Source organism: Oncorhynchus gorbuscha, linkage group LG17 (genome assembly GCF_021184085.1).
Source record: "Oncorhynchus gorbuscha isolate QuinsamMale2020 ecotype Even-year linkage group LG17, OgorEven_v1.0, whole genome shotgun sequence".
NCBI lineage: Eukaryota > Metazoa > Chordata > Actinopteri > Salmoniformes > Salmonidae > Oncorhynchus > Oncorhynchus gorbuscha.
The window spans coordinates 24,951,870-24,979,804 of record NC_060189.1 but is presented as its reverse complement, the minus strand read 5'-3'; the positions used below and the strand labels follow the sequence as shown (position 1 = coordinate 24,979,804).

Below are 27,935 nucleotides of genomic sequence, written 5' to 3'. Positions count from 1 at the left end.
ATCTTTGAGTTAAACCGTTCCATAATCGTGTTTTGGCTGAAGTGTACGTGTGATATAGCACACTGGGGACATATCCTGTCCAGTGTGCTGTTTTGGTAAAAAAGTGAGGATATTTGGATGACTAGATATAAAGATGAATATTCCTATGAAGAAAGAATATGACAGCCCAAACAGGAGTGGCTCGTGGTGGTCCTTAGGGTGGACATGATTATAGACATCTGTGTTGTAATTTTATGGCATTCTTTGAGGAGGAGTTGTTTATCATCCATGTCCATTTGCACTGACCCATGGTCCGTTGAGCTGGGGTGGGCATGTAGGTGGTGGTAGGGTGGGATTGCTGGGTCTCCTCAGAGTGTCTAAAATGTTTACAAACACCATCATCCTAAGTGTGGTCTGTACAATAGCGGACAGCGGTGGAATCATTCAGCGCTGCTGGAGGAATGTGTGGAAGACAAGTGAAGAATCCTTGCATTCCTGTGCCACTGCAAACACAGGAGTCCCATACAGAAGATTAACTCTTTGTGTCAACAGTCAAGGAATCTCCCTTTCCCAGACCCAACTAAGTATAAAAGCCCATCTCTCTTAAAGAGAACATCTCCATGCATCCTGGATCCTGAACCCATGGAGGAGGGTATTAAATGTTCCTGTTAAAAGGGAACATACAAGTCTGCTTTGCTCCAATGACTCTGTACATCCTGAGTACTTTCAGTGACACTTTCTCAGCCAGAGGATGTCATGGTTGGAGACAAGAACCTTCTGTATCTCACAGAAGTGCCAGGATTCTCATACCCAAGAGACTGAAAATGGATCAACTGTGCAACATCAACAATAACATACTCTCACAAAAGCTGCCTTGGTGGTACACTATTTCTTTTTTTGTTGCATTGTGGGACTAATCAGTCTCCATGAAATCAGACTATGGAGTGGGTTTGGGTGGCGAGATCGAAGAGGATATATAGTTTGACAGTGACAAAGAACATAGTGTCCTTTCTAATGAAAATGTGACACTCATTCTGTATGTTGGCAAATTTGTAATGTCTACATCCTAACAGCCTGACAATTAGGGACCATTTTAGTCTCCCTAAACAGTGACATATGGTTGAGAGGAGCCTGAACTGTCCAACAAATGTCAAAGGTTGCATACAATTATCAAGAAGTTGGGGCTATGAATGGAAAACTCTACCCCATAAGAAAACAGCATATACTGTACCTCCACGAGTTCTATTAAGTATTTCCAAGGAGGAGAGAAGGAGGAGTGTATCAAGGCTAGAGGGAGATGGAGGGAAACTGGAGGGGAGGGGATTTCAATGGGCAACATGTTGAGAGGCAGTGAGAGGCAATTAATAGCAAGTATGTCACTTTACCAGGAAATGAACAGAGCAAGAAGACCGTTCAAATTGACCAGGTTACAAAGTGTGACAGCTGGCTCATCGTGCACTTTTTGAATGTATATATAATTGCAACTTTTGGAAAGATATTTATAGATTGTTGGACTTGCTGATTTGGTAGACAGTTCTGCTTAACATATATATTTTTTTTGTAAGCTACTTTAAAAAGGCAACAATATTACTGTTATTTTTTTGTGTCCATTTGTTTTTTGTTTTTGCATATTAGATTACACAAATGCATATCAATCTACTTTCTGAGAGCATTTTTCTGTAGCCTGGTCAACTCGTCAGGTTACACTTATCCCGCATGACGACGCGCTCATTGCCTCACGATTATTGAAGAAGGAACGAACGAGAAGTGTCTCCTCTGCAATTTCTTCTCTGGACTGGAGGGTTATTTCCAGAATATCTACGCGGTTTATCTGCACTTTGGTGGATTTCGCTTGCATTGTAAAACTTCATCATCTGGCCTTCTGACAAGAAACACGAAATGAAACCCTTTGCTTCGTTCGTCATCCAGATTGCGGTGACGTTCCAACTTCAGCTTTCACCTGCTCAGGTATGTTATGCTTCAATATGCTATACAGAACTCAATACAAATGTTATACTCATTTTAAATTTTATTCAAGATACGATTCATAGCCCAGGCTATCCAGTTTATTGCGATATATCAATGCGGCACATAATTGGCCCATATATTTGAGGATAGGCCTAATAAATTATTATTTGTCTGATTATAATGACACTTATGATTATAGTTTTTCACATTATTAACAGGATAATATTAATAATATCTATATATATGTTTTTATTACGCTGGTATTGACATATCAGATTAGCCTATCTATGAACTTGACGAACACTTCTTTCTAACAGGCTCAGCAGAAGCCTTTCAGACCACTATGTGTGATGGCTCATTGTGTCTTGATACTATGATCCCTTTTTGAACGCATGCCATGCTGAAACAGTTGAGTCATGAGGTGGAACGTGACAAACTGCATCCCTCTCTGCCTCAGACATTAGAGGTTTTCACAGGGGTTCCAGGCTAATTGAAAAACTTTATGAATGATATGCAGTAATGGATATCTTCAGTATGTTCACTGATTTCTTTATGAACGGTTCAGTTGAAACTCTGCCTGCCTCTGACCACTCTCTCTGTCCCTCAGCCTAATTAATTTCAGTTAGAAAAGAAAACCATTGTCTTCAAATGTCCAGCTCCAGGAAGGCAGGGGAGGTATGAGTATCAGAGCCGGGTATTTCTGTTAGATGCTTAGAGACTTGGCAATGTCACTCTGGTCAAAATGGCATGAAAGTGCAGTAACAAGAAATTCACCTCTCTGCACTTTTCACCTCACCTGCTACAAGCTGTAATTGTCTCTCCATCTTTCTTCTCTGTTTGATAACCGGAGAATGCACAATAATGTCTTCTGTGACTATACAGTATACTTATTATCACAAAGCTGGTCTGTATTTTCTGCCTTGGCGATGTCCGACTTTAGCCTTAGTCCCAAAATGTATGGCAATACATTTTCCCGGAACTGATAGTGAGGCCCCATTCAAAGTCTTGTGCCATGCTGCAATAACACTTATAGGTGGACGTGCCACCGGACATTGGCAGATGTGTTCCTGCATCAGAGAACCCATTCAGTCTCTCTCTTCCTCTTAAGGTGAGCAATTGCTGGCTCTGTCTACACTGGCCTCTCATGTTTAATGCAGAGCAGGTCGCCTCCCAGGGCCCATTCACAACCATTGTCTCACTGTTCATAGACTGACTCTGCCTATTGGTCTGAATGGCACTGCAGTGGCTGCCCTGTGCCAGCAGGCGTTGTGTGAATGAGGAGACTTGAGTTTCATTGCACTCAGCTGCGCTTGAAGCATGGGGCGACCAGAGCTGCACGTCCCTCTGGGTTTTCCATGCAGAACAGAGCCCTGGGTCAGAACTCAGAGGGAGAGACTGGCTGGCTGGCTACTACAGTAACAGGAGTCAGTAGGAGAGTGGGAGTCTGGGAGGCAAGAAGAGAGGCAGGGGCAGAGGAGAGGCAGGGGCAGAGGAGAGGCAGAGGCCGGGGCAGAGGAGAGACAGGGGCAGAGGAGAGACAGGGGCAGAGGAGAGACAGGGGCAGAGGAGAGACAGGGGCAGAGGAGAGACAGGGGCAGAGGAGAGACAGGGGCAGAGGAAAGGCAGAGGCAGAAGAGAGGCAGGGGCACAAGCAGAGGAGAGGCAGGGGCAGAGGAGAGGCAGAGGAGAGGCAGGGGCAGGGGCAGAGGCAGGGGCAGAGGAGAGGCAGGGGCAGAGGAGAGACAGGGGCAGAGGAGAGACAGGGGCAGAGGAAAGGCAGAGGCAGAAGAGAGGCAGGGTCAGAGGCAGAGGCCGGGGCAGAGGAGAGACAGGGGCAGAGGAGAGACAGGGGCAGAGGAGAGACAGGGGCAGAGGAGAGGCAGAGGCAGAGGAAAGGCAGAGGCAGAAGAGAGGCAGGGTCAGAGGAGAGGCAGGGGCAGAGGAGAGACAGGGGCAGAGGCAGAGGCAGGGGCAGAGGAGAGGCAGGGGCAGAGGAGAGACAGGGGCAGAGGAAAGGCAGAGGCAGAGGAGAGGCAGGGGCAGAGGAGAGGCAGAGGCAGGGGCAGAGGAGAGACAGGGGCAGAGGAGAGACAGGGGCAGAAGAGAGGCAGGGTCAGAGGAGAGACAGGGGCATAGGCAGAGGAGAGACAGGGGCAGAGGAGAGGCAGAGGCAGGGGCAGAGGAGAGGCAGGGGCAGAGGAGAGGCAGAGGCAGGGGCAGAGGAGAGACAGGGGCAGAGGAAAGGCAGAGGCAGAAGAGAGGCAGGGGCACAAGCAGAGGAGAGGCAGGGGCAGAGGAGAGGCAAAGGAGAGGCAGGGGCAGGGGAAAGGCAGAGGCAGAAGAGAGGCAGGGGCACAGGCAGAGGAGAAGCAGGGGCAGAAGAGAGGCAGAGGCAGGTGCACCAGAGAGGCAGGGGCAGAGGAGAGGCAGGGGCTTACGGAGAGGCAGGGGCAGAGGAGAGGCAGGGGCAGGGGAAAGGCAGGGGCAGAAGAGAGGCAGGGGCAGAAGAGGCAGAGGCAGGGGCAGAAGAGAGGCAGAGGCAGGTGCACCGGAGAGGCAGGGGCAGAGGAGAGGCAGGGGCTTACGGAGAGGCAGGGACAGGGGCAAAGACAGAGACCGCCACATCATAAATACTAATCCACATGGTCAGCTCATGGCCTGCTTAGTCAAAACATGAGGGGTGAGAAAATCCAGCTCTCTTAACACGTATCAGGTTAAGCTGGTGTCCCCAGTTTGAAAACAGATGGGGAATGTAAACTACACAACCACGAGATACAACATACAGTAAAGGAATCCTTTAGAATAAACACTGAAAACATATATAAACGCAACATGTGTTGGTCCCATGTTTCATGAGCTGAAATAAAAGTTCCCAGAAATGTTCCATACGCACAAAAATATTATTTCTCTCAAATTTTGCGAACAAATTTGTTTACATCCCTGTTAATGAGCATTTATACTTTGCCAAGATAATCCATCCACCTGTCAGAAGTGGCATATCAAGAAGCTGATTAAACAGCATGATCATTACACTGGTGTACCTTATGCTGGGGACAATTAAAGGCCACTCTAAAAGGTGCAGTTTTGTCACAAGGCACAATGCCACAGATCTAAAGTTTTGAGGGAGCGTGGAATTGGCATGCTGACCGCAGAAATATCCACCAGAGCTGTTGCCAGAGGATTGAATGTTAATTTCTCTACCATAAGCCACCTCAAACAGCGTTTTAGAGAATTTGGCAGTACGTCCAACTGGCCTCACAACCACAGACCACGTGTATGGCATTGTGTGGGTGAGCAGTTTGCTGATGTCAACGTAGTGAACAGAGTGCCCCGTGGTGGAGGTGGGGTTATGTTTTGGGCAGGCATAAGCTCTGGACAACGAACACAATTAGATTTGATCTATGGCAATTTGAATGCGAAGAGATAGCGTGACGAGATCCTGAGGCCCATTGTCGTGCCATTCATCTGCCACCATCACCTCATGTTTCAGTATGATTCATTATGTTGCGCTTATATTTTTGTTCAGTGTATACTGTATCTCACTTCTCAATGTCACCCTGCTATACTGTACTACATGAAAACAGTGCTTTTCTGGGAGAGGGCCTGGCTGGAATGCTTCTGTTAAACTTCTGCCCTGCTAATGCTGACTACAGTCAATGCTGTTATAGGGACTGCCGGGTAAATCCTGAGTGTTTATCCACAGCGCTGTAGAGTTGGTCTAGTTCATGTTTCCAGATTACCGCAAAATTGTCGGATGAGTGTAAAACCATCTTCCTGCAGTTATTCCAAGGTAAGGCATTTTACTTACCCTTTTAGGAGTTGTGATATGCTGCTTTGACATGTAGAAATAAATGATTTCCAGACGTCTCACACAGTAGCCAAAGGAGGATTGTCAGGATTTTCTCCTTCTTCCCCATCCCACACACTTCATGATGAATTCATCACATGCAGCATTCCTAGGGAACTCCCTGCGTTAAAGCTCTGAGGATAACAATCAGATCACAATGTGTCTTTTTGCACGTCTTCATCTAACCAGAAACATTCAATCTTACTGAATGTGACGTGTCACCTGAGCACCATGTCTGGATGGACTCTGGGTAATGGCCTATTTGAGCAAGCTTACACAAGGTACCAAAACGTTAACAAAGTGCTTATGCTTTGGACACAGTGTGCTGTTTGAGGTCATCCTCGACAGGGTTAGCTAGGATACACTGAGTGGACAGAGTCATTCTGCTTATGTGAAGAGGAGGTCTGGGGTGTAGGTATCTACCCTGCTGGGCCCACAGTAAACCATTCTTCGGGCAGGCCAACTAAAATGGAAAAGCAAACATTGGCCATGTGGTTGGGGAGGCCATGTATAAATGTCCCTCTCCTGCTCTGGCTCTTTCAGGTTGGAGTGCTTCTCCTCTCTGAAATAGACACTCTTAATTGATGATGATGGTTTCTCGTCAGTGTTGTGGCTGCCACTGTTGACAAAGTTTTTTTTTATGACTCTCACTGTGACTCCTGTCCAATATGAGAGTTCAGGCTGACTGGGCCATGAAGAGAAGTGTTTACAAACCTGGGCCGGTTACTCATCCCGCTCCTTTCATATGAACAAAGGTGCACCTAAAAAGGAACTTGTGCTGTGCTTGACTGTGGAAACGGTATGAAATGGCTAGCTAGTTAGCAGTACTTGCTAGTAGCGTTCAATCGGTGACGTCACTCGATCTGAGACCTTGTGGTAATTTTTTCCTTCGCTTTTGTGGAGTGATCATTAATGATGCTCCGTGGAGGACCATTGTTGATGTGTTCAGAGCGTGCCTGGTTCAAGCCCAGGTTGGGGCAAGGAGAGGGATGGAAGCAAACCTGTCACAGGTGCTGGTGTGAATGAATGTGTGTCTGTCTGTGCTTCTCTGTGTGTGCATATGTTTAAGTGTGTACTTTTTGTCAGCGATCCATTTATTCGAGCCAGTCAGAGTTGTAGATGGGCTATCTCAATACAGTCCGGGTGGGTTTCCCTTTTGAACAGTGGTGGCCTGGCTGTCTCACTGTCTGATGATCATCCAGTCATCAACCTCCTCTTTCATAAGGTACACATTCCCCATGTTTGCCATCTACCAGTTGTGTTTGCTCACATTCCATATATTTCCTGCTCTGTCTTTCCTGTTGTACGCATTATTAGCACTTACTGCCCTGGGCACAGAGATGGAGGGTACTGACTGTGGTGAGTGTAAAATAACAACAGCAGCGCTGTGTACCAGCACTGACATCCTGTCTGCACTAGCTGCATTCACACTAAGGGCCAATGACTGCACTCCAATCGGCCCGCTGCCCTGACAGCAAGACAGTTTTCAACACCTGCTAACAAAACCATGGGAATGGTCTCAATGATGTTGCTTTCCTTATAACAGATTCTCTATGAGGATGGTTGGATGTGGATGAGGAAGTAAGAATTTCACGACAGCGGGGGCTTTTTCATAATGTTCTCCTCTATAGTGGATTATCTGTGCATTAAAAGCCTCTATGATGAAGGAACGGGTGCAAGACGGTTCCCCTGTCTCCATTCCAAGAAGAGGGTTTGTGTTAGATGATCATTTTCCTCCTTGTTTACCTCATTTGACTCTGTGAGAGAGTGCAATCCTCTGATTTGGGGGAAGGTCTTTATCATAACATTTCACAGTTGATTCATTTCCCGAGCGTCCCTGAGCTGGAGCACAGAGGAAAGCATGGCCTCCAGTGCCCGGTGCTGTTAGTGTAAGTGAGTGAGTGAGTGAGTGAGTGAGTGAGTGAGTGAGTGAGTGAGTGAGTGAGTGAGTGAGTGAGTGAGTGAGTGAGTGAGTGAGTGAGTGAGTGAGTGAGTGAGTGAGTGAGTGAGTGAGTGAGGAGATTATTCTGTACAGGTGTTTCCTTTACATCAACACTCGGAGCAAAACAATACTTGAGTCTGACCATCTGTGTCACATACAGCCAATTACCCCGGCCGATACTGAAGAGATGCAGCCATTTATACACTGGCACGGTGGTAGCCACTGGCACAGCCAGGCCACAAAGTAAACACCTGAGACTTCAGATTACACAGCAGACAACTCTCTCTAGGATCACAAACTCAAAATCATGCACTTAGGCATACACACACACACACACACACACACACACACACACACACACACACACACACACACACACACACACACACACACACACACACACACACACACACACACACACACACACACACACACACACACACACACACACACACACACACACACACACACACGCAGATCAATTCCACCTTACTCTAACTCCCTCCTCATGTAAGCTCATGTGATCCAGACTAAGTGAATGAGCATGCCAGACTGTCTGGACATGCAATGGCAGGGAGCTGCTGGCTGTCATGGCTGTTGTAGTTGCTACGTTGTTATAGTGACAAAGAGCCCCCCTTTACTCCTCTTTAGTTATAAATACCTGTCCCAGGGGAGAAGTGCAATCACAATCAGGAAATATGGATTTCTCCTTCCTCCTACGGAGGGGGGGGGCAGTGGTGCTCAGGGCAGCAGTCCCCTCACCAGACTTTAATCTCCCATCTGGTTGTAATTTACTATGGTTTACACAGGGTGTACACCATTTACTGTAATAAGGACCACAATTACCGCTGGTCAGCCTTATCTGAAGATGTGTGTGTGTGTGTGTGTGTGTGTGTGTGTGTGTGTGTGTGTGTGTGTGTGTGTGTGTGTGTGTGTGTGTGTGTGTGTGTGTGTGTGTGTGTGTGTGTGTGTGTGTGTGTGTGTGTGTGTGTGTGTGTGTGTGTGTGTGTGTGTGTGTGTGTGTTCTAGCGTAAATATGGAATGTATGGGGGAAATGAGCTCTAAAACATCATTTAATACGTTTAAATAGGCCTTTACAGCATTTAACACATTTAAATAGGCATTTACAGATGTAGGATCTTAATGTTAGCCAGTATGCTACAGCAAGAAAAACAATCATGCAGCAACAGGAAATGTGAATTATATTATTATTATATAATTAATGGACAATTTTCTAGAGGTTGATACATTTTTCAAGGGAAACTCAAGTCTGAAACTTCAAAGTGGAAATTTCAAACTTCGGAAGCCTCTTTAAACCTCAAATACTTTGCAAAACCTCCCTCCTGCAACAGGGTGATCAAATTAAGATCCTACCTTGTACCTATAGAGCTAATTGTCTTGTAGGTTGCACAGAGTAAAGTACTGTACTACTGGTAAATTCCATTTTAAAGCTTTTGGTTTTCAGAGCAGTGTTCTTCCAGAGAGTAATCCCACCCTTCATCAAATGAATACATCACAAACCCATTAGCAAAACATACAGTAGGGTTTTAGGATTCTCCCTACAGATGTAGGATCTTAATTTGAGCCAGTTTGCTACAGCAGAAAAGAATCCAGCAGCAACAGGAAATGTTAATTATGTGGATATGCATCATTTTTGTACGGGTTGATACATTTTACGTTCAAGTTTGGAAAGAGGAAATTACAAACTTTAGAAGACTTTTTAAATCTTGAACACACTACAAGCCCAAGAAGCACTACTCTTTAATGAGTTGATTTTTTGTCTCTCGAGTTTTTTTAATGATCTTACAATGTTTGTATTTCACCTGTATCCTAAAATGCATCCTGAATATGCTGCATATACTGCTGAGATATTTCCATGTGTGTTCAGTCGGTGTTGATTTAGTGGGGTTTGGGGAATGCTCTCTGATCATTGAGTTATGATCTGACCATCCTAGAGCTCCAGCTGGACAGTGTCAGACCCACAGGGGGGCTGCTGTCATTGGGGCTGTTCACCTAATGTATACAAAACAGAGTGCTGCTCTCCCTTTCAGCCAGTGGCGATGGATACGGCCTTACACCGACTCATTGATGAGCCTCGTATTTCATTTTATAGTCATGGATTTGTGGAATCCAATGTTTAAGAGGAAATGCTCATAAGGAAAAAATACCTGGTTAATAAGGGAATTATTCCTCCATTTTTTGTTTGTCTGTCTCTTGCTTTGCTAGTGTGGTCTCAAGTTTAGAGGCAGGCTCACCATTCAGCAGGAGACCTACAACATGACACCGTTCCAGTGGTCCAGTGGCCCCTGTGTTTTGGGCCAGGGCACCCCAGGAGGGTAGCTCCCGTGCTCCACTGGACTGGGTCCTGAGGTGGGGGTGGGATGTTGGCTGGATTTTCCCTAGCCCCCCTAACCCCTACACTCACTGACCTGAAACACATCCAAGGCCTGTCAACCCACAATGGTATTGCCACAGATTCAGAGAAAATTCAATTGTGCCTGGCCTTTCCCCCTTCCCAGTCCCTTTCCTTGAAAAAGCTTAGGTGAAAGACATAGAAGGAATATGATCCCTTCTGTCCTGTGTCTTTTCTACACTGTAATGAGACACACTATCACTGTGATATTTTGGGGCTGGTGTGTGTCTGTTGAATATCAACTGCCATTTTTGCTTTCACTCCCCTATCAAGTCTGACATGGGGGAAGATGGCCTTATTGTCCCAAGCGGGCCTGTTACTATACTATCTCTTTCTAGTTTCTAAATCTGGCTCCTCTGTCCTGTGATGTCTGGCCAGGTCACACTGTACTGTAACAGGTTGACAGTCCAACGGGAGATGAGACAGACAGACAATGTAATCAAGTTCAGTGTAACCTCCACCATTACAACCCCTCTCAGGGGAGGAAGAGGTCTTGTCTATTTGGACCTGCTGCTATGCTATTAAGTCTTTGATGTGTGTTATGAACAGGAATGTGATTTGATTTGGCAAAACTTCTTGCAGGGCTCATAAGAGGTTATACACAGGGCTGTTCCTGAACAATATTATCCCATTTCATGGGACTTTTCATCTTTTCATTTTTCAAATGTCATAGTTATTGCCCAAGTCTCCCATTAATTCCTGGACCTCTCAGTGCAAGGAATCAAAATAAGTAGTTTTTGTCTGTAGTTCAGTCATTATGTACCAAATTGTTGTGATTCATGTGGTTGTAATTATCAGTACAGTCATTGCAATAAACGAACAGGGCATCTCCGCATCTCATCTGAGACTCACATCCAAAAAGTCCTAAATGACCATTTTTGTTTAGTCTCCATTTCATTTTATTTTTGCTCCTTAAACTTCCTCCCTGCCTCCCACAGACGGCTTGAAGAGAGAGGAGGTTAACTATGACACATCTCAGCTGTGTGGGAGTCGGGACAGAGAAGAGTTACGTAGTGTATAGAGCATGCAGCACCAGCACAGGGCACGGAGCGTGTAGCTCAGGCAGGCCCTCATGTCTGACCCAGGGAAGGAGGGAACACACAGCAGCCAGAGTTGTTTCATAATGCAGGAGGGAGGGTGAATCAGATGCAGGAGGGAGGGTGAATCAGATGCAGGAGGGAGGGTGAATCAGATGCAGGAGGGAGGGTGAATCAGATGCAGGAGGGAGGGTGAATCATTTCAAAGTATTTGTGTGTACTCTAAAGTTGGGTATAAGACCTGTTCTTAACAATACCTAAGAGAAACCTAAGTTTCCAGACACATTACATTAGCAGTTACAGATACCCCTTACAGTGAAGTGCACCAGTGTCCTGTCAGAGGGAGCAGTTTAGTATAGAGTACAGTAGCACTCAGCACTTGAAAAACGGATGTGAAGAGATTATCATGCAAACCTCTCCAGCAAATACAGGGCAAGGCATAGAAGGGCTGAGATGGGCTGTAGGAGCTTGAACCCTGCTACACCTTCAGCATGTAATCAGACAGTGAGAATGGCTTTTCTCTGGGAGCCCTCTGGCTCAACACCAGCCCATTGACAGACAGACAGACAGACCCCCTCCAGCATCCGGCCCATTGACCGACTCCATTGGCAAGTTTCCATCTGAGATTTACCCCAGTGTTTTACGCAAAAGATGCTGACTTTTCTGTTTCCATCTACGTGTCTCACTGGGCCATGGCTCCGGCGGACTTGCTCTCACTCGCCCTCAAGGGTGAGTTTTTGTCCAGGGATGAGCCTGATGGACTTGGAACTCATCTCTCTCGCTATCCATATCGACAACCGTCTCCATGAGCGTCGGAGGGAGAGGGTAGGTAGGGTTGCATGTCCCATAACATCTGCTTCAGTGCCTTTCCCTCCTTCTCCGACTGCCCCATGCTCGTCCAGATCCTGAACCCATGCAGCTCGGCCAGGCCTGTCTCTCTCCAGAGGAGAGGCAATGACGAATTGGCGCTAGGAGTTGCCTATACTGTGGCCAGGTTCGTCACTTTGTCTCCACTTGTTCCCTGCATCCAGCAAAAGAGGGGGCTCGGAAGTAGTGGGGGACATACTGTTGAGCCAAATCGCCTGCCCATCTTCCTCCCCAGACCCCTGCTTGAAGGCAACCTTGTGTGGCAGAGCCAGACTTTTCCTCTGTCTGCCCTCATTGATTCGGGTGCCAACGAGAGCTTCCTGGACCGAGGTGTTGTTACCCGTTGGGCCTGGACACTGTTCCACTCGCTTCGCCCCTTGATGTCAACGCTCTCAATGGAAAGCTCCTCGCCTGTGTCTGTGAGAGAACCATCCCTGTCATCCTGCATCTCCCTGGAAATCACCAGGAAAAGATCAATTTCCACATAATCGAGTGTTCTTAATCGCCCCTGGTTCTTGGCCATCCATGGTTAAAGCTACACAACCCACATATTGACTGGACCGCCGGAAAGGTAACCACTTGGAGTACATTTTGTCACAATAATTGTTTACATTCTGCCCTTCCCCCTGCCTTGTCTGTGTCCCAGTTCATTCCAGAACCTCCGGACCTGTAATCAGTTCCTCCCAGTATCACGATCTAGCTCCTGTATTCAGCAAGCACCACACCCTGTCGCTGCCTCCTCATCAGCTGTACAACTGTGCCACTGACCTCCAGCCTGGAGCTCCTCTCCCCAGTAGCCAGTTGCTTAACCTCTCTTGTCCTGCGCAAAAGGCTATGGAGAGGTACATCCAGGATTCTCTGGCTGCAGGACTTATCAAGCCATCTTCCTCCCCGATGGGTGCTGGGTTTTTCTTTGTGAAGAAGGATGGGTCACTGAGGCTGTGCATAGACTTCCGTGGGCTGAATAATATCACTGTTAAGAACATGTACACCTTGCCACTCATCAGCTCTGCTTTTGCCCGCCTACATAGTGCCACGGTGTTTACCAAACTCGACCTCCGGAATGCCTACCACCTTGTCCGCATAAGAGAGGGGGATGGTTGGAAGACTGCACCACACCACTGGGTCTTACTAACGCCCCTGCTGTTTTCCAGAACTTAGTCAATGACGTGCTGAGGGATGTGATTGGATGCTTTGTTTTTGTCTATTTAGATGACATCCCGATTTTCCCTGAGGCTTACCAGCAACATGTTCTTCAACGGCTGTTGGAGAACAAGCTTTTTGTAAAGCTGAAAAATGTGAGTTCCATGCTGCCACAGTGTTTTTCCTGAGTTATATAATTGCACAGAGACAGTTACATATGGACCCCGCCAAGCTCATGGCAGTCAGTGGCCTGCGCCCACCAACCTGAAGCAGCTACAGCATTTCCTGGGGTTTGCACATTTTTACAGACGTTTCATCCGCAACTACAGCCGTCTCGCAGCACCTCTCACCACTCTCACCTCCGCCTCCACTCCGTTCCACTGTACTCCTGAGGCAGAGGCAGCTTTCCTGGAACTCAAGCATCGCTTCACCTCTGCTCTGGTCTTTACTCAGCCCGACCCAGAACTCCAGTTCATCGTGGAGGTGGACGCCTCTGACACCAGGGTAGGTGCTGTTCTGTCTCAATGTTCCCCCTCTGATCAGAAAACCTGTGCATTATTTTCCCGTAAGCTTTCACCTGCAGAGAGACATTTTTATGTCGGAAACCGGGAACTCCTGGCAGTTAAGCTGGCTCTGGAGGAATGGCATCACTGGCTGGAGGGCTCTGTAAAACCCTTCATTGTGTGGACTGACCATTAAAACCTGTCCTACATCCAGACCGCCAAATGTCTGAACTCCCGGCAAGCCAGGTGGGCCTTGTTTTTCAGTAGATTCATTTTCACACTCACTTATCGCCTCGGTTCGAAGAATACCAAGCCTGATGCCCTCTCTCGCCAGTTCACCACCGACAACACAGCCAGAATGTCACGGTCATTGCAGGAAGAAGACCAAGGGCAGCGTGGTGAGCGTACATTTTCCTTTTCATTTCAAAATGTCACCAATAAAACAAGACACAAACTGAACAACCGTGAAGCTTACAGGGCTAAGTGCCACAAACAAAGTTAACTACCCACAATGACAGGTGGGAAAAAGGGCTGCCTAAGTATGGTTCCCAATCAGAGACAACAATGGACAGCTGTCCCTGATTGAGAACCATGCCTGGCCAAAACAAAGAAAAACAGAACATAGAAAATAGAACATAGAATGCCCACCCCACAATACACCCTGACCTAACAAAATAGAGAAATAAAACGTCTCTCTAAGGTCAGGGCATGACAGTACCTCCCCCCCCCTCCCAAAGGTGCGGACTCCGGCCGCAAAACCTGAACCTATAGGGGAGGGTCCAAGTGGGCATCTACGCTGCGTGACCTCTGTTAACCCTTTCTCCTGGAGTGCTCAGCTACCCTGGGTTAAATATGCCCACAACACCCTCACCAATGCCTCATCAGGTATGTCACCCTTCGTGTGTGCTCTGGGTTACAACCCCCCTTGTTCCCCGCCCAAGAGGGTGCGGTTCCCTCTGTCCAGTACCATCCGCGCCATTGTCACCGTGCCTGGAGGAAGGCTCGGGCTGCCCTTTGTGCCTCCGACAGGACCCAGTCCCAAGCCAACCATAGCTGGGCCTCAGCTCCAGTCTACACCCCGGGTCAAAAGGTATGGCTCTCATCAAAGGACCTGCCATTTTATTTTTTTTACCTTTATTTAACTATGCAAGTCAGTTAAGAACAAATTCTTATTTTCAATGACAGCCTAGGAACATTGGGTTAACTGCCTGTTCAGGAGCAGAACGACAGATTTGTACCTTGTCAGCTCGAGGATTTGAACTTGCAATCTTTCGGTTACTAGTCCAATGCTCTAACCACTAGGCTACCCTGCCACCCCAGGGTAGCCATTGAAGGTGGCATCGAAAACTTCCCCCCCGCTTCATTGGTCCCTTTGAAATTGACTATGTCATCAACCCGTTGGTGGTGCGCCTGAAACTCCCAGCCTCTCTCAGGATCCATCCTACAGTCAATGCATTGCTGATTATACCTATCTGCTCCAATCCCCTGTCTCTTCCTGCAGCAGCTCATCTATGACCATCCTGCCTATACTGTCCGGTGGCTTCTGAACGTGCGCCGTCGAGGTTGTGGCTAGCAGTACTTGGTGGACTGGGTGCCCCGCCATCACATTCTGGACCTCTGCCTCTTACGGGATTTCTATTCCTCACACCCAGATAAGCCTGGTCGAGTACTGTCATATATACTCCTGCAACGCTCTCTACTGCTGTCTCTTGACCTGCCGCCACTCTGTCTGTGTGTGTGGAGACAGGTGTGCTGGAATCAGAGCAGATCCCCACCAGTTGCAACTTGTTCCATAATCAAGACCTCTACAAATACTCAGCCCTCCAATAAATACCTTGGTTACTTCATCCCCGTCTGCTCTTGGGTTCCCCTGTTTCACTCCGTGTAACACTACGCCAGGGGGGTCAATTTATATGCCTCAGACAAGCTGTGGGAATGAGACACACAGTAGATATTTAGAAGCTGTGGTAATCCAAGAGTGAGACAAGACTAAGAACAGTTTCCCAGTTTATACTAAGTAACTTTGCAATCTGACAAGGGCCAGTATTTTTTAAACCTGAATCATCTCCCAAACTCTTCTCACATCCTCAGACACACACACACGAAGTAAGGAGTTGCTACGTGAGGTTCCTCATGCAGCCCTGCTAATATGCCAAACATTTGTGGGCAGCTTGCGCTCCTGCTCACAGCCACAGATGGTGCCGAGAAGCACTGGTGGACTTACCATAAAGCAGAATATGCAATTGCATCAGGCCTCACATAATCAAATTTGATTGGTCACATAGACATATTTAACAGATGTTATTGCGGGTGTAGTGAAATGCTTGTGTTCCTAGCTCCAACAGTGCAGTAGTATATCACAATTCACAACAATACACACATCTAAAAGTAAAAGAATGGGGCCTCATGAGCTGGGCGTACATAGTGTCCGAACGGTTTGTGCTACACACTAATATGATGACCCCTCTATGGAAAGATGAGACTCTCACAAACACGATGGTGCTCTATGACGCTCGTGTCACGGGACTGTCTGAAGGTAATCCGGTACCCTGGGAAGTGAATAGGGCGTTTCCATGTAAAAGTTATACAGGTATTTCCACTTTTTTTTTCTTCTAAGCTTTCTTATATGATATCTCAGATATAGAACACTTCAAAACAAATGTCCTTTTGATTGCACTTTTGACTCCATGTATGAATCTGTTATTCATTGCAATTCTATGGGCTAATTGAATGTTTTATCCATCCCCAAAAAATATATTTTCTTTATACCTACAGGGGTCATACCATTTTAAATCAAATAGCTAAATGATCCTTGGTATGACCATCTTAAAACAATTCCATATGTTAGCTTAGTAGAAACCCAGCCCCAGGCCCTTAAACTCTAGGGGGATACAATACGCATTTCTTTAGTAAAAAAAAGAAATCAGATCAGATACATGGCCCACATACAGTATGGTAAGACAACAGATACATGGCCCTCATACAGTATGGTAAGACATCAGATACATGGCCCACATACAGTATGGTAAGACATCAGATACATGGCCCACATACAGTATGGTAAGACAACAGATACATGGCCCTCATACAGTATGGTAAGACATCAGATACATGGCCCACATACAGTATGGTAAGACATCAGATACATGGCCCACATACAGTATGGTAAGACATCAGATACATGGCCCTCATACAGTATGGTAAGACATCAGATACATGGCCCTCATACAGTATGGTCAGACATCAGATACATGGCCCTCATACAGTATGGTAAGACATCAGATACATGGCCCACATACAGTATGGTAAGACATCAGATACATGGCCCACATACAGTATGGTAAGACATCAGATACATGGCCCACATGCAGTATGGTAAGACATCAGATACATGGCCCTCATACAGTATGGTAAGACATCAGATACATGGCCCACATACAGTATGGTAAGACATCAGATACATGGCCCTCATACAGTATGGTAAGACATCAGATACATGGCCCTCATACAGTAGTATGGTCAGACATCAGATACATGGCCCTCATACAGTATGGTAAGACATCAGATACATGGCCCACATACAGTATGGTAAGACACCAGATACAAGGCCCTCATACAGTATGGTAAGACATCAGATACATGGCCCTCATACAGTATGGTAAGACATCAGATACATGGCCCTCATACAGTATGGTAAGACATCAGATACATGGCCCACATACAGTATGGTAAGACATCAGATACATGGCCCACATACAGTATGGTAAGACAACAGATACATGGCCCTCATACAGTATGGTAAGACATCAGATACATGGCCCACATACAGTATGGTAAGACATCAGATACATGGCCCACATACAGTATGGTAAGACATCAGATACATGGCCCTCATACAGTATGGTAAGACATCAGATACATGGCCCTCATACAGTATGGTCAGACATCAGATACATGGCCCTCATACAGTATGGTAAGACATCAGATACATGGCCCACATACAGTATGGTAAGACATCAGATACATGGCCCACATACAGTATGGTAAGACATCAGATACATGGCCCTCATACAGTATGGTAAGACATCAGATACATGGCCCTCATACAGTATGGTAAGACATCAGATACATGGCCCACATACAGTATGGTAAGACATCAGATACATGGCCCTCATACAGTATGGTAAGACATCAGATACATGGCCCTCATACAGTATGGTCAGACATCAGATACATGGCCCTCATACAGTATGGTAAGACATCAGATACATGGCCCACATACAGTATGGTAAGACACCAGATACAAGGCCCTCATACAGTATGGTAAGACATCAGATACATGGCCCTCATACAGTATGGTAAGACATCAGATACATGGCCCTCATACAGTATGGTAAGACATCAGATACATGGCCCACATACAGTATGGTAAGACATCAGATACATGGCCCACATACAGTATGGTAAGACATCAGATACATGGCCCTCATACAGTATGGTAAGACATCAGATACATGGCCCACATACAGTATGGTAAGACATCAGATACATGGCCCTCATACAGTATGGTAAGACATCAGATACATGGCCCTCATACAGTATGGTAAGACATCAGATACATGGCCCACATACAGTATGGTAAGACATCAGATACATGGCCCACATGCAGTATGGTAAGACATCAGATACATGGCCCACATACAGTATGGTAAGACATCAGATACATGGCCCACATACAGTATGGTAAGACATCAGATACATGGCCCACATACAGTATGGTAAGACATCAGATACATGGCCCTCATACAGTATGGTAAGACATCAGATACATGGCCCACATACAGTATGGTAAGACATCAGATACATGGCCCTCATACAGTATGGTAAGACATCAGATACACGGCCCTCATACAGTATGGTAAGACATCAGATACATGGCCCACATACAGTATGGTAAGGCATCAGATACATGGAACTCATACAGTATGGTAAGACATCAGATACATGGCCCTCATACAGTATGGTAAGACATCAGATACATGGCCCTCATACAGTATGGTAAGACATCAGATACATGGCCCTCATACAGTATGGTAAGACATCAGATACATGGCCCTCATACAGTATGGTAAGACATCAGATACATGGCCCTCATACAGTATGGTAAGACAAAAGGGACGATGTTTCGCTGGCTCGGATGCTTTCTCCGGTGAGATAGTTTCAGCCACTTACAAATTGAAGGAAAGTTGGCGGGTACACAGGTCGCTGTTCGGATGCTGAAATTTTCATAGATGAACGTGCAAAGGTAACCTACTTTTTGAAGTGATTTGCTTGACAATTAGATGAAAATATGATGACTGGTTGTGTTCATGGCACATTAAAAGGTAATACATTTTTATTTGGAGACCCCTCTTGAGACCCCTGTGCCTGCGGCCTCCAAATCTCTAAATCTGCGCCTGCCAAGAGGCTGCCTTATTGTGTCCAGACTCAAGGCTTACCCCAGGCTCGGAAAATCCACAGCAAATCCTCCCAGCCCCACCACACACCAAAAGGCAAGCCAGCCCTGGGCCAAAAAGCCCTTGTGAAGTGGTGGAGTGGAACCCCTCCCAAACCACATGAAAACCCAAGCAAAAGAAAGGCCCAAATCATATGCCAATTATCTCTGGGAAGGATTTATAGAATGACCTTGGCATTTGGTGGACAGGGTATAAAGACATTAATCAATGCCCAACTGAGTGGGAAATGACTTAACATTAATGCTGGTGAACTCTGTGGTTAACTGATGTTAGATGTAACCCTTCATAGAATAGAGTAGTGCAGCAGTTTGACAGACAACACACAAAAGCCACCCACTTGCAGACCCACAGGACTACAGGGGGCCTACCCATGGACCCACAGGGGGACAACCCACAAGCCTACCCACGGGTTCAACAGGAGGCTACCCAAGGGCCTACCCACAGGCCCATAGGGGGGCTATCCACGGGCCTACCTGCGGGCCCACAGGAGGGATATCCACGGGCCTACCCACGGGACCACAGGGGGGCTACCCACGAGCCTATGTTGGGGGAAAGTGGTTAACCCAAGGATCAGTAACAACCAGGTGTTCCCTGGAGGTTGTGTGCAGAATATCAGGAGATACTGGGAGAACTACCAGGTTTGAGGGTTTCTGTGCTCCCTGCTTGTGACTTTGTAATATCTCTTACACTGTATCTCTAATGTCTCCTGATGTTGAGCAGAGATCCTGAACCCTCCACCTCTTCACCTACAGCTCAGGCCTGGCTGCCACAGGGAACTAAGAGGCACTTAGGAGGAAGTGTGCGTGTCAGGCATCTGCTGTCACGATAACAGATGGATTCTCATTATGAAAGCTGGACAGGCATTCCTCTTCCTTCACATTGTTTGGACATATTTGACTGATGGTAGCAAACCCCCGACAGCTACTATCCTCACGATCTGACTTATTCTGGTCCACAACAGGAAGGAAGGCATTTCTGTGATGATCCGTTTGTGTCAAAAACAGACCTCATGGCATTATTCCATCCGACTGTGTGTCATTTTGCTTGTGTGCCATTTTTTTTCCATTGTAGGCTGTGGTAACTGTTGGACCAGCATTGTAACACACACAGTAGTTGGGTCGATACTCAGACAGTGTATCAAAAATAATTGTCATCAGGTACTCATCACAGACAACCAGCCTGTGAAACTTAACACTGGTGCAGATGACAAATTGAGGAAGCAGGTTGTTGGTCGCCTGTCTGTCCAGTGGTCCTGCTGGAGGATATTTGACCAAATGGACATTTCTCTTCCTGAGCTCATAAGATGGAGTCACCCAGAGGTTTTGTGTTATTGCAACCCTATGAGAAATGCATACTGTTTATCATTGGATGATGGGAAATATGAAGACAGAGGGGGAAGCAGCCAATGGGAAAATAAATAGAGAGCTGAATCTTACACCACAGGAAACACGTTTATAACTGGAACAGTTGGATGTGCTGTATAAGAGACTGGATCTGGTTCTTGCCTAACAGAGTTTCCCATTGAAGGAATCATGAAAAAGCTGCTCCATCTGTAAGCAGTCCCCGTCTCCTTGTATTTCCAATCTTAACCACTAGAGGACATAGCTGTACTGCAGTACAGTCAGGCCAATACGTTGGGGTGTTACTGTATGAAACGCTTTCCAGAACTGTAACTATCAAAGACAAGCATAATGTTTGTGTAGCTTCTGGCAGTACAGTAGATCTTCCAAGTCCCTATATATTGTCTGTGATGGCTGGAAAGTTTTATTTGTGAAATAAATTCGAGTGTCCAGGTGCTTTTTTTAAACCCTTAAATCGTTGTCTGTTTTGTTTTACAGATTACGCCCTCATCCAGCTCAAACAGCACAACTGGAGGTAAGAATTTTCTCTGCATTTGTACTACACAAATTAGATAATGGTGATCATATATTTCAAAGCAACGTCTTCCCTTGCTGCATAGCCATTTAGTACAGTGAGAGATGTCAATGCTGAAAGACACAAAGTACCACAGCACTCTCTTTAGCTTGTCTTCTCTCAAACCCCCGAATCCGAATCGATTCACCTATTAGCAGTGTACTTATAGGTATTGTTGAACGACATTAAGAAATGCACCTTGATTACGTTGGAGGAAGTCAGGTCACATAATCAGCTCTGAGGTTTGAGAGTTCAGGGTTGAGGGGGTAAGTGAGGACAAGCAGCTAGGGATTACCCAAGGTCACTGTGTTCCCCCAGCTGTCAGAAGGGGTAATGCAGGGGCTGATAAATGAGGTACTGGGGACACCCCTTTCACACGCTTCCTCGCGCCCTCTCTCCCCCACTAAACTGTAAATCGTTGCACTTATAGTCTGTTAGGAGGATAGAGAAAAACAGCAGGGAAAAATCAAGACAAGATACTGACAGAGAAGTGTGGGGAAGTTATGGTTAGACCAATGATGGGCCTTTAGAGCTGTATGGCGCTACTATAACCACGTCTCTCTCCCCACGTCCTCACCACATCTCCCTCACCCCTCCCTGTCCTGTCTGCTTTTATAAACAGCTGTTGTGGTGCCGGGCTCCATGCGGCGACCCCAGGGTCAGCCAAATCCCAGAGGTGCCTGGGGGGCAGCTCAGCTCTTCTCCAGGCAGGTTCTGTTCATAGACATTTTTCCACCGTTTGTTTTCTCTTTCCTCTCTGTTTGTTCTGGCAGAGTTGGACCCTGTTTTTCTTTCCTGACGATGCTATGGGGACACTTTCACACATATGCTCCCACAGGAAAGCTTGTATTACACAAACAATTTTTCTTACAAATGATAACAGGATACACACCAGGCATATGACATTTTAAAAAAAAATTAAAAAATTCAGCAGCAAAATTTGATGAGTGTCCTGAATCTATTTTAAACGATCTGAAGATGGCTCTGTTTTTGCCCTAGTGGTTGCAATAACATAGACAGTGAGTAGAGTACATTACGGCAAAAAAAACTGTAAAGCAGACAGGGAAATATAAAGGAAGCTGAAAACACACACACATAACTCAGCCAGTTGGTGTGAAAACTCTGCTCGTTGAATTGCACAGTGTTATATGAGACCGGGCTAATGAGGCACACTGTAATTGTGCAAGTGTGCGTTTGTCCCGCCTGAAGAGTGTTGAAACTGGTAATCCCCTCTACGTGCAGGTTCAGCACCAGCCATCTCTTCTCTGGTCCAGATCCATCCGGCTGTGGAGCTGCCAGGAGGCAGGCGTGGATGTGGTTGGGGCATCCAGGACTCTGTACAATGGCTTTATGAGCTTATCACCTCTATTCATATGTCCTGTGATGGAGAACTGTCTCACCAACTCTCCTCTGTCCTCTCTCTCTCCTTTCCCCCAGTGTTAATGTTCCAGGAGGTGTGGGGTCGTAGTTTCTGCCGGACCATAGAGAAGCTGGTAGAGGTGGTCCAGGAGTACCCCGGGGAGGTGGAGCACATCTATAGTCCCTCCTGTGTGCCCCTGGTGCGCTGCGCTGGTTGCTGTGGTGATGAGAATCTGGAGTGCCATCCTACTCAGACCTCTAATGTCTCCATGCAGGTAATAGGGCCCGTCCCTTCTGAGGATGGCTGCCATGTTGTGAGATCATCAGTGTATTATATTTGCATGCCAGGACAAAACATATATATATATTGTTTTACTTTTCCACCCGCAACATGTTCAACAATTTGTCTTAATTCTCAGTTGTTGAAAATCAAGCCAGGGGAACAGGGTCAAGAATACGTTGAGATGTCTTTTGTGGAGCACCAGACATGTGAATGTAGGTAAGAGACAAAAAGACTTCCTGCTTTGGTAATAATCATTTTGGTCATGTAAATCCGTTGCATTGTAATAGGATCTCATGTGAAATGATATGACTGAGTTTTATATAATTAATCTGTGTTGTTCATATTTCATTCTCAGAATCAGGAAGGCTGTGGTGAAAAGTGAAAGGTGAGCATAGCAATTGTCATAACGTCCATTGTAAAGTTTGAGAGTGGGACAGAAATCTTGCTGTCTCTATATAACAGTTGATACAAGCATTTTGCTACACTCGCAATAACACCTGCTAACCATGTGCATGTGACCAATAAAATTTGATTTGATGTGATTTAGTTGAGCTCATATTGCTGATGTCTTTCTGCAGGAGGAGACAAAGAGGAAGAGGAAGAAAAAGAAAGGAGAGACAGAGAGTGAAAGATTGTGACAGGTGAGTACTGATGTCTGGAAAATGTAAGAAATAAATCGGTCCATCAACCACACATTACCCCTTCTACTTCCATGTACAGTAATAATGCCCAACATTTTAATGTGTCATCTATCTCGTTTGTGTCCAAGGTGTCAGCCCCCTCGCAGGTAACTGCAGTAGCAGCCCTACACCTGTTGCAACCGGCATCTCTATTTATTCTCTGCCCAGCGCTAACAGTATCAAGAGTCTTCTAAACACAATACTGTGTCTCTCTGCACCTAGAGACTCAATCAGCTGGGTTGTTATGGTGACTGACAGGCTCTCCAGCCTAGGGGAGTTTTTCTGACTTGAGTTCTACAGGAAGCACATGTTGCTGGGTGAAAAAAAACACCTTGGTGACAAATGACCTGACAGATGTTTCTGTGAAGCAGTGCAATGGAGGACCAAACTTTTTAAGGTTTTAGACTAACAATCATGATGGATATGTTTGGCATTATTACATGATTATTATTGTTTAGTGTTGTTTTTTATTGCTGTGGTTGTTGATGCTGGTGATCCCATTTCAAAAATAATAGGTCTACTTATGAATAAATGTTCTATTCATGAAATTGCAATGTTGTTTTAATAAATCTTTAGGACTAACCAACTAACCAAATACTTGTGGTCCTCTCATGGCACGTAGGTTCCTAAGTAGACTAGCAACTCGTTTTCACAACTGAATGAGTCATATTTAACTTTTTGTCTTGTGGTATAAAACTTTGTACAATCATACATGGACTATGGATTAGTACAGTTAGTGCTAGCCTTCAGGGTTGGGTAAGTTACTTTCTCATTGTAATCTGTTACAGTTACTAGTTACTGGTCCAAATTTGTAATCAGTAACGTAACTTTTAGATTACCCAAACTCAGTAACGTAATCTGCTTCCCATTAAGAGGCATTAGAAGAAGACCAAAAGAATCCATCAAATGCATTTGGCGTGTCATCATAGTGGTCTCTGACTTGTAGACCGACTCGCTCAGGTGGAACAAACTTAAACTTGCACCTTTTTTCCATTTTGAATTGAATGTCATTGAGAAAAGAGAAAGGTGTAATTTACATATTCACAAACATCCTTTCTGAATTTAAAGTAATCCAAAAAGTAATCTAGTTTTTCAAAAGTATCTGTAATTGGATTACAATATTTTTGCTGGTAGCTGATTACAGTTTTTTTTTTAAAGTGTAATTGGACTGCGTGTAATCAGTTACTCCCCAACCCTGCAAGCCTTAGGTAGAGACCAGGATGTACTGAGCGCTCAGTAGACACTGGAGCAGTAACAGGACTATACTAGTAGTATATCTCCCTCCAGTGGTTACAGAGGGAATTTTCAGAGTATAGTATTTACATAAAAGACAATGGTTTGTTTAGTATTAAGTCACAGGAGGCTGCTGAGGGGAGGACGGCTCATATGGCTGGAATGGAATGGTATCAAACACATGGAAAACGTGTTTGATGTGTCCAATACCATTCCATTGATGACTTTTCAGCCCGTCCTCCCCAATTAAGGTGCCACCGACCGCCTGTGGATTAAGTATATAATGTTATTATTGATATAATAGGTACAGTTATATGTCTATTGTCTTTTTTTCCATAGGACAATGTGTTGGTATGCCCCTGTGAGTTTGTACTTTTAGGGAATTAAATAGTGACATCATAAAAGGACTATAAAATCAACATACATGTAAGGCTATGCAATATACTGTAACATACACATCATATCATTCATCTTAGTGTTAAAAAACCTGGCACCAAGTCATTGACATTGTAGCATACTAATGAATAACTCCAAAGCAAGTAGACCTATACTCCAGTATCAATGTAAGGAGCTGCATTAGAACGAGCTACGTTAAACCAATTTAAGCAACTGACTGGTTGCTGTGAAAAGGGCCTACTGGACCATATCAACTTAATATTTTAACCTGCTGATCAAGACCCTCAGAGTAGGTGGGCTCCTTGTTTCTCTATTTCATTTATAGGTCTGTAACTTCTGCTGTCGTTATTCCTTGACTTATGGCGTCATTGTGCCTTTTCAGACTAGTTTGTCAATAAGAAATGCAGTATGTCAAAATACAATGGATGTTTCTGATTGTCTCACAGCTGAACCAAAGAATAAAATGAGTTGCTGCTCTTGGGGTTTCAATGTTTTCTATTCCCCTCTCATCCTCTCACCTATCTATCAAATATTGCAAGTCATTTTACAGTCACACTAATCCAGTACACTATCACATCGCCCTCCACTGTGGTAGGTCTGTCTTTAACATGACTTTCATTCTGGCCTTTTTGTGTATTGTTCATTGAATAAAGAAGTGGCACGTGTGTGGGTTGATGTGTACATGTACAGGACTATGAATGACGTTGAACATTTGGGAGAGGACAATTATTTCATTGCTTGTGCTTGTTGTGTATTTTTTGTAAACCACTTGAGGACTAAGATCTCAAATGTCATGAAATATGACCAAGAACAAATTTGCTCCTGAGAAGTGTACTGCACGCCTATCCATTTGATCTCAAAATAAAATCTGTGATGTTGTAATCAATCATGAAAAAGAATATGCCCAAACCTCTGAGTGAATATTATATATTGTAAATAGATATAGATATATTAGAACTGTGAAGCGTGTGCAACAGTTAATAAAGAAATATATAACTGTCTTATGGGGCTAAAATACCATTTTTTGGGGGTCGTTGTGATAAACACTTTGTTGGGAGGGTGGAGCGTGTGTGTGTGTGTGTGTGTGTGTGTGTGTGTGTGTGTGTGTGTGTGTGTGTGTGTGTGTGTGTGTGTGTGTGTGTGTGTGTGTGTGTGTGTGTGTGTGTGTGTGTGTGTGTGTGTGTGTGTGTGTGTGTGTGTGTGTGTGTGTGTGTGTGTGTGTGTGAGTGTGTGTGTGAGAGAGAGAGAGAGAGAGAGAGAGAGAGATGGAGATATAGAACGATATTGATCACAGCTCAATCTGTTTTGAAGATTGGACACACCTACTCATTCAAGGGTTTTTATTTCTTTTTTACTATTTTCTACAATGTAGAATAATAGTGAAGACATCAAAACTATAAAATAACACATGTGGAATCATGTAGTAACCAAAAAAAAGTGTTAAACAAATCAAACTATATTTTATATTTGAGATTCTTCAAAGTAGCCACCCTTTGCAAAGTGTATTTGTATTTATTAAGGATCCCCATTGCCAAGGCAGCAGCTACTCTTCCTGGGATCCAGCAACATCAAGGCAGATATATACACAATTTGCAATATTACATGACACTACATTTCATAACACTTTTCACAACACATTAAGTGTGTTCCCTCAGGCCACTACTCTACTACCACATATCTACAATACAACATCCATGTGTACGTGTGTGTAGAGTGCTTGTCTTATCATGTGTATGTGTGTCTGTGCCTGTGTGTGTCTCTTCACAGTCCCCACTGTTCTGTAAGGTGTATTCTTATCGGTTTTTAAAATCTGATTCTACTACTTGCATCAGTTATCTGATGTGGAATAGAGTTCCATGCAGCCATGGCTCTACGTAGTACTGTGTGCCTCCCATAGTCTGTTTTTGACTTGAGGACTGTGAAGAGACCTTTGGTGGCATGTCTTGTGGGGTATGCATGGGTGTCCGAGTTGTCTGCTAGTAGTTTAAACAGACACCTCGGTGCATTCAGCATGTTAACACTTCTTACAAAAACAAGTAGTGATGAAGTCCATCTCTCCTCCACTTTGAGCCACGAGAGATTTACATGCATATTATTCATGTTAAATGTAAACGGTAAGCTAAGTCCCCCTTTGTGGCACCTGACCACACGACTGAACAGTAGTCCAGGCGTGACAAAACTAGGGTCTGTAGGACCTGCCTTGTTGATAGTGTTGTTAAAAAGGCAGAGTTATGCTCCCCATTTTAGCTACTGTTATGTCAGCATGTTTTGACAATGACCTCAACTTGCTCAATTTCCACATTATGTATTGCAAGATTTAGTCGAGGATAAGGGTTTTGTGAATGATATTTCCCAGATACAACGCTTTTATTTTTTGAAATATTTAGGATGAACTTATTCCATGCCACCCATTCTGAAACTAACTGCAGCTCTTTGTTAAGTGTTGCAGTGATTTCACTCGCTGTAGTAGCTGACGGGTATAGTGTTGAGTCATCTGCATACACAGACACTCAAAGCCAGTGGCATTTCAGAAGTAAAGATTGAAAAGAAGTAAGGGGACTAGACAGCTGTCCTGGGGAATTCCTGATTCTACCCGGATTATGTTGGAAAGGCTTCCATTACAGAACACCCTCTGTGTTCTGTTAGACAAGTAACTCTTTATCCACAATATAGCAGAGGGAGTAAAGTCCAACAAAACAGCTCACACAATATGTTTTATAATCAATTTCTCTCAGCCAATCATCAGTAATTTGTGTAAGTGTCGTGCTTGTTGAATGTCCTTCCATATAAGCGTGCTGGAAGTCTGTTATAATAGCATTGTATCTGGTCAAACACACATTTTTCCAAAAGTTTAC

At 45.1% G+C, this 27,935-nt stretch overlaps 1 protein-coding gene across 1 annotated transcript; it reads left to right on the top strand.

Annotated features, from left to right (window-relative positions):
* The first annotated feature begins 1,347 nt into the window (after window positions 1–1,347).
* LOC124001844 (placenta growth factor-like) lies at window positions 1,348–26,067 on the top strand. Its single transcript, XM_046308965.1, has 7 exons — window positions 1,348–1,947; window positions 21,054–21,090; window positions 22,567–22,763; window positions 22,908–22,987; window positions 23,127–23,156; window positions 23,350–23,412; window positions 23,541–26,067. Exons 1-7 carry the CDS (start codon window positions 1,879–1,881, stop codon window positions 23,560–23,562), a joined length of 498 nt encoding a protein of 165 aa, XP_046164921.1. The 5' UTR covers window positions 1,348–1,878; the 3' UTR covers window positions 23,563–26,067.
* Window positions 26,068–27,935: the final 1,868 nt, after the last annotated feature.